At 50.5% G+C, this 7,794-nt stretch overlaps 1 protein-coding gene across 1 annotated transcript in view; it reads right to left on the bottom strand.

The window, feature by feature from the left end:
* Oaz2 (ornithine decarboxylase antizyme 2) overlaps positions 1–292 on the bottom strand; it is a 12,783-nt gene extending 12,491 nt beyond the window's left edge. The window contains 1 exon segment of the mRNA NM_001290103.1: positions 73–292. Coding sequence (NP_001277032.1) covers positions 73–92 — 20 coding nt within the window. The 5' untranslated portion in view covers positions 93–292.
* Positions 293–7,794: the final 7,502 nt, after the last annotated feature.

Genomic DNA, 7,794 nt, shown 5'->3' with positions numbered 1-7,794 from the left:
TCCGGGCCGTGCGGGCGCCCGGGCGGCTGTGTGCGGGGAGGATGGGGGCGGGGAGCCTGGGCCGGCCGTTACCTGTCCTGGGTGTTTATCATCCTCGGCGGCTCTGCTCAGGGTGGGAGGAGGCGGCGCAGGGAGCGGGTAGGTGGATGAGTGGGTGGGTGTGGGGTCGCGCGCGCGGGCCGGTCTCTGCGGGCTAAGTCCCTGTCAGGCCGCGGGACCGAGCGGACTCCTCCTGCCTCAGCGAGCGCCTGCCTCCAACTGACCCTCCCCGGCTGCCGCCGCAACCGCCCCGCCCCCAGTGCTCATCTGCATAGCCCCACCCCAGCGCCGCACGGTGTCCTGGGAAACTGGGGCCCACAACAAAGGGCCAAGCACCGCCCCGCCTCCGCGCAGGCGCACTGGGACACGGGCCTGGGGGGTGGGGCAGGGGCCGGGCGGAAGGGCAGTGTCTGCGGGAGGTTGTGGCTAGGCCTGCCGTAGCACAACCCCAACAGCGCGTGAATGTCGGTCGTTTTCTGGGGACTGACCCCAGCTAGTCCTCCTTCCTGGCCTTTGTTTGGTGGAGCCTAGTGGGACAGTGTCATTTGGACACCTCAAGAGGTTTTTTTTCTTTTTTTTTTTGTCTTTTTGAGGCAGGCTCTCGCTCTGTAGTTCAGGCTGGCCTTGAGCTCACTTTATAGCTGGTCTCGAACTCGCGACGGTCCTCCTGCCTCAGCCTCCCGAGTGCTGGGATTACAGGCGTGCGCCACCCCGCCCGGCAAGAGGTTATTTTACGAACCAAAACGTAAGAATGCTATACATATATGAACACCATTCCTGGAGGAAGTTCCGAGCTCATAATGCGATCAGCAACCGCAGCTGTTGGCTGAGCTCGACAGCCTCGTCATCTCGGAGACACATCTCAGGTTGATGGTCCGCGCTCCCACCGCTGCCCAGGACCTCTGTAGGTTGTGATCACCGTCGGATCACAGCAGTCACAGGAGGCAGGGTCATGAGCCTGTTCACGGTAGCTTTGGGCTCCAGTCAGTGAGTCAGTCCATACAGTACGAAGCCCTCCGCTCAGCATCCCTGCTGCCGCTCACCACAGGTAAGTAAAAAGGTCCGAAGTCAGTCGCACCACCGTCACAGGCACTTCGAAAGTTACCACAGGCCTTGACTGCGCAGTCAGCCCAGACTGTAATCAACCCAGATTGCAGTCGTATCCCTAGTGCTACAAAAGACAGACAGACGTCGGTCGTACTCTCGGTGGGTGACTGTCACCTCACATCACCTCCACTCAGGCACTCAACTCTGATTATTGAGCAGGTGCTTACTCTGTGCTTCAGACATGGGTGACAGCGCAGGAATACAGGAGATCAGCGAAGCAGGGTTCCTGCTTCGGATGTTACAATCTGGGCTGGGAGAGGCACACGGAGAGGCGGTCACAGTACAGTCTGAAGGAGGCACGGGCAAAGCACCTAGGGAAAGACGGACAGCTCAGCAGAAAAGATGGTAAATAGAGTCCCTGTGACCTTCAGTTGCTTTTTTTTTAATACTTTTTTTTTTCTTTTTGAGACAGGGTCTCACTATGCAGTTCAGGCTGGTCTTGAACTCAATTTGTAGCCCAGGCTGGCCTCGAACTCACAAAAATCCTCCTGCCTCAGCCTCCCGAGTGCTGGGACTACAGGCGTGCACCACCACACCCGACCTCCAGTTTCTTAACAGCCCCATACCACAAAGATTCCCACAAGGGAGCCACCTCAGGACACATTCTACTTTTCATTTTCAGGTGATGGGGATACAGGGATGGAAGAAAGGTTGGAGCAGCCAGACTAAGGCCTTTCCTTCAAAAGTTAAAGTGGTAAGTGGTCCACATTGTCCGACTATCAGCAGCTACTTGAGCAGGGCTGATGCTGTGTACTTGTTCACTTTCAGACCCCCCCTTGTCCCTCAGCTATCCCTACTCTTTCAAGGTCAGGTCAAGTATACACTCATAGTACTGGGGGTTGAATCCTTCACCCTTTTTTTTTTTTTTTTTGAGAAATGATTTTGCTAAATCACTAAATTGCCCAGGCTGGGCTCAAACTTGTGATCCTCCTGCTTCAGCCTCCCAGGTTGCTGGGATTACACTCGTTGTCATTCATACGTAACACACTGGACAAGTAAACCCAGCCTTAACCCTCCTGGCCTTTACAAGGAACAGGGCTGGTCATCTCTGCCAGTCTGTATCTCTGGACAACTCATCCTCCGGCCTGAAGAGCAGTTTCTAGCCAGTCAGTCAGCAGTACTGAGAGGCCCTGTGTCAGTAACACCAGACTTTTATTGAACATCATACTAATGCACTAATTTTTCCAACAGTTCCTTGTCTTCATTTACAAATGAGAATTAGACCTCAGGGAGATTTATTCTGCCAGCTAATATTGTGTATGTGTCTATATATGTGTGTCTGTGTGTGTGTATCTGTGTTTGGGAGGTTGTTTTTGAGACAGGGTCTCACTTTGTAGTTCAGGCAGCAGAATTCACAATGATCCTCCTGCCTCAGCCTCCAGAGTGCTGGAATTACAGGGGTGCACCACCACGCCCAGCTTTTGCCAGCTAATATTTATTAAGAGTCTGTCTAGAGCCGGGTGTAGTGGGGCACGCCTGTGATCGGGAGGCTGAGGCAGGAGGATCATTGGGAGTTCGAGGCCAACCTGGGCTACAAAGTGAACTCAAGGTCAGCCTGAACTGCATCGAGAGACCCTGTCTCAAAAAAAAAAAAAAAAAAAAAAAAAAGCTGTTAAGTGATGGAGTTAGAATTTGGAGCCAGAGTTGCCTGATTGCTGTACTCTGTCTAGATTCACAAGGTGGATAAGTCAGAAGTTCTCAACCACAGGCTGCTGTTTTAAAGGAAGCCACTCTCTTGGGAGGCTGTGGCAGGAGGAGTGCCGAGAGTTGGTACCTAGCCTGGGCCATATACCAAGACCCTGTCTCTAAATAAATAAGTAAATAAAGCAAGCCACCCTGATGGGCACCATGCCAGCAAGTCAAAAATTCACAAAGATGCCGGGCGTGGTGGCGCACGCCTGTAATCCCAGCACTCACGAGGCTGAGGCAGGAGGATCGTTGTGAGTTCAAGACCAGCCTGGGCTCAAGGTGAGTTCAGAACAGCCTGAACTGCATAGCAAGACCCTGACTCAAAAAAAAAAAGGAAAAATTCACAAAGATTCCCCCTTTCCTCTCAGCTGTGCTATCCTTTTTTTATTTTTTTTTTTTATTTTTTATTTATTTATTTTTTTTTTTTAAATTTTTGAGACAGGGTCTTGCTGTGCGGTTCAGGCTGGCCTTGAGCTCACTTTGTAGCCCAGGCTGGCCTCAAACTCTCAACAATCCTCTTGCCTCAGCCTCCCGAGTGCTGGGATTACAGGTGTGCGCCACCACGCCAGGCTTCAACTGTGCCATCCTAAGTCATAGTCCCTATTTAAATATAAATGAATTAAATGAAATAGGGCTGGGGGTGTAACCTAGTGGTAGTGATCATGAAGAGGACCTTTTTTTGGGGGGCGGGGGGTACCGGGAATCAAACTCAGGACCTTGTGCTTGCCAGGCAGGCACTTGTACCACTGAGCTATATCCCTGGCCTGTAACTTAGCGGTAGAACCCTAACATAAGTGAGGCTCCAAGTCAGATCCCCAACACCAAAACAGAGAGAAAAAAAAAGCAGGACAAAGTGGCACAGTGGATAGGCCAAGGCAGAAAGATCACAATTTTGAGTGTACTCTTGACAAGACCCTGCCTCAGTTTAAAAATAAAAGGGGAGCCAGGCGTGGTGGCGCATGCCTATAATCCCAGCACTCGGGAGGCTGAGGCAGGAGGATCATTGTGAGTTCGAGGCCAGCCTGGGTTACAAAGTGAGTTCACCCTATCTCAAAAAGACAAAAAATAAAATAAAATAAAAATAACCCTTAGGCTATAACTACTTGTTAGATCTTTCTTGCATATCTCTGTCTTCCTGAGAAACCACTTTGAAGATACCACCATGTATTACAGCAGCCACTGATATTTTCCTACTAATCTGTCCATAACTCTGTAACGTTTGTATTGTTCCTATGCTATTTCGTAAATGGATGTATGTTTATTACTATGTGTTTCCTACAATCACCATTGAGAAGTCAATGATTATTCAGTTGATTATTCACTGATTATTCACTCATGTATAGCTGTATTTATTTTGTTTAGAAACCATTTTGAAGATACCAAAGTATAGTACAACAACCATTGATAATCTCCTACCACTTTTGTCTGTAACTCACTATTATTTGTCTGTTTGTTTTCCTCAGAAACTATCTTGTAGATAACAATATGTAAAACAACCACCATTGATAATTTCCTACCACTTTGTCTGTATTTCCATAAGCCCCCCCCCCATTACCATGTTATCCTTCTTTTACTCTTTAAAATAAAAAAATAAAATAAAAAATAAAATCAAAGGGACTGGGAATGTAGCTCAGCAGTGTAGGGGCATCCTTACCTTTTCGTGAGACTCAGTGAAATGTTTATAGATGAAGTGATATGCCCAAGATTAGCTTCAAAAGGAGGAGAAGAGAGGACATGGATGAGACCAGTAGCTGCGCAGTAATGACTGGGACTCATGCTTTTAACTTGTATGCGCCTTTGCTGTTATCCACCGTAAATAGGGCTGGGGATTTAGCTCAGGGGCAAAGCGCCTGCCTGGCAAGCGCAAGGTCGTGAGTTCGGTTCCCAGTACCAAAGAAAACCAAAAAAAAAAAAAAAAAAAAAAAAAAAAAAAAAAAAAAAAAAAAAAAAAAAAAAAGGAAACAGAAATTACCACAGTAAATAAAAAAATTTAGAAACAAAACAACAAACCTCAAGCCACTGTGGTGTGGCATCCGACATCGTCCCCACCCCTCCACGGAGATCGTGCCCGTCCTGTCAGCATCACAGCTGGTGTGTGAGTGACACATGCAGAGCCGCTTCCGTCTTGTGACTCGGCTTTGAGAACAGCTACAGAGGTGGCTGCCCCAGCGCCCCAGCCGCTCTTGTGCACGCCCCCTCCTGCGTCACCAGTGCTCCTGGCCTCTCAGCGCTGGACGCGCTGTCCCTGCCAGATGTGTGGGACCCTCGCAGTCCTACGGCTCCTCCACACTCTGCTGCACCATCCCTTTTTTATTTTTTATTTTACGTATTTATTTTTAATCTTCGCCACCATTTATTTCCCCCAAAGGAGGCACCATTCCTAGAGCCACTAAAATACCAACCAGGTCGATGTGCAGAGTAGACGGAGCAAGCTCCCCATTCCTTCTCCCAGCTCTGGATCCATCTGATACATTGCCCTTTGCCAGAGCACACATCAGACAGCGACCTGATACTACCCTACAAGACGCTACGCTTGACTGTAGCCAAAAGGCTGACAAGCGATTATCATTTTATATTTTGAGACAGGGTCTCATGCTAAATTGCCCAGGCTGGGCTCGAAAGTCGTGATCCTCCTGCCTCAGCCTCCCAGAGCACTGGGATTGCAGGTGTATATCACCAGGCCTGGCTTTTTCTTTCCTTTCTTCTTTCTTTATCTTCTGTATTGAGGATTGAACCCAGGAAACCCTAAGCTACATCCGTAGCCCTTTCTAATTTTTTATTATTTTAATTGATGAATTATTTTTGGGGGGTAGTATTGAGATCAAGCCTAGAGACACTCTACCACTAAGCTACCTCCCCAGCACTTTTGTTGTTTGTTTTTGAGACAGAGTCTCACTATGTAGTACAGACTGGTCTTAAACTTGCTTATGTAGCCCAGGCTGGCCTGGAACTCTCAGCATTTCTGCCTCATCCTCCCAGTGCTGGGATTACAAGCATGCACCAGCATGCCCATCTCCCCAGCACTTTTTATCTTTATTTAATTTTGAGACAGGGTCTCACTAAATCCCCCAGTCTGGCCTGCAATTCCCCCCACCTCTGCCTCCTGAAGTAGGTGGGATTGCAGGTGTGCACCACTATGCCCAGCTGAATTTTTTTTTTTTGAGATAGGGTCTCTCTGTGTAGTTCAGGCTGGCCTTGAACTCATGGCTAGGTAGCCCAGCTGGCCTCGAACTCAAGGCAATCCTCCTGCCTCAGCCTCCTGAGTGTTGGGATTACAGGCATGCACCACTACACCTGGCGTGAATGAATATTTTTAAAGCACCAAAGCTTCCTTTAGAGTTGGAGAGATGTCATTAGCATGTATGAAACAACCAGGAAGCAAATAAAAATGGCATAATTAGTGGAAAAGTGGGTAGGGGAGGCTGTGGGGGCAGCAGGTGAGAAGAATTAGCACCAGCTCTGTTGCTAAGAACAAAGAAAATTCAAATTCAGTTTCAAGGGAAAAACAGATCCTGGAGATTAAAAGTTCTGAAAGGCTCAAGAGGCAGCTCAGGGCACCAGGAGATGGACATTTTTCTCCTGTTCCCTCAGGATTCTGCCAAAGCTGACTTCAGCACTGCCAAATGCTATGGAAATAATTTCCTAACAGAAACGTGGGTCTTACTCTCCCCACTCCACTGCATTGACCTCAGGGCAGGCACATGTGCTCCTGGTGCCTCATCTAAAATTTGCCCATCTAAAATTTGAGCTTAGGAGTAGAAACCCAGGCTCTTTCTCACTCTAAAGACCTTTCAGAGCCAGGCCTGGTGGCATATGTCTGTAATCCCAGCACATGCAAGGCTGAAGCAGGAGCATCCCCCATGAGTTTAAGGCCAGCCTGCACTGCATAGTGAGACCCTGTCTCAAAACTAAACAAAGCAAAAGACTTTTTAGAGCTCAGCACCTTGGCCCACACCTGTAATCCCTGCTACTCAGGAGGCTAAGGCAGGAGTACTAAGATTGAGGCCAGCCTGGGCAACTTTTTGAGAGTCTCTCAACATGATGCACATCTGTAATCCCACCACTCTAGGAGGCTGAGGCAGGAGGACTGCAAGCTCAAACACAGCTTTAGTAATTTAGCAACTCACCAAGGCCCGGTGTCAAAATAAAAAAATAACACTAGGCATGTAGCTCAGTGGCAGAGCGTCTGCCCAGCTTTTGGAAGCTCCTCTGTTGACCGCCCCCCCCCCAAAGGAAGCACCAAAAAAAAAAAAAGACTGGGGCTGTAGCTCGGTGTGAAGACCCTGGGTTCGATCCTCAGTATTGAAAACTTTTTAAAGGGCTGGAGATGGAGCTCAGCGCTTGCTGTACAGGGTCCAGCCTGGGCCCCACACCCACTTCGCGTGGGCCAGGACCCACCCACAGGTGGCGAAGGCTGTTCGAGAGGCCTCCGAGGCAACCCAGCTCAGGCTGAAGCCCGGAAGTGTCTGCCCCTGGGTGCGGTGGGGGCTGCACTGGTCGGGTTCCGGCCCCAGACACAGCCTTATTTTAGAGCAACAGGAAAAACACGAGTTGTGGTTCCCACAGCCTCCCGCCGCCGGAAGCTGGACAGCGCTGGGGGCAGACGGCCCTGCGGGCCTGTGCGCCCTGCCCCCTCCTGCCCTACCCGGGAGGAGCCCGAGGCAGGAGGACGCAGTCTGATCCTTAGGCGCGCCTCCCAGCTGTGGACCTAAGCCCCAGGCCGGAAAGGACCCTTGCTCCCCCCGCCAAACTCTGCTGCGTGCCCCTCCGACTGGGAGCCCACATGCAGTGGGGGCTGTGGGGCAGCCAGGGGTCAGCGCGCCCCGCTCCGCCGCATTGTTCAGCTATTTCCTCCTCTGGAAGCGGGGGCGGGGCAGACGGGGTGCAGGGCGGCCTCGCGGTTCCCACGGCCGCCTGCCGCGCCCGCCCTGCCGGGCCGCTGGGACAGACCTCGGGGGC

The sequence above is a fragment of the Chinchilla lanigera genome, unplaced genomic scaffold, assembly GCF_000276665.1.
Source record: "Chinchilla lanigera isolate Chin_1 unplaced genomic scaffold, ChiLan1.0 scaffold00049, whole genome shotgun sequence".
NCBI lineage: Eukaryota > Metazoa > Chordata > Mammalia > Rodentia > Chinchillidae > Chinchilla > Chinchilla lanigera.
Note: the sequence above shows the minus strand (reverse complement) of the source record. Positions and strands in the feature narration are given on the sequence as shown.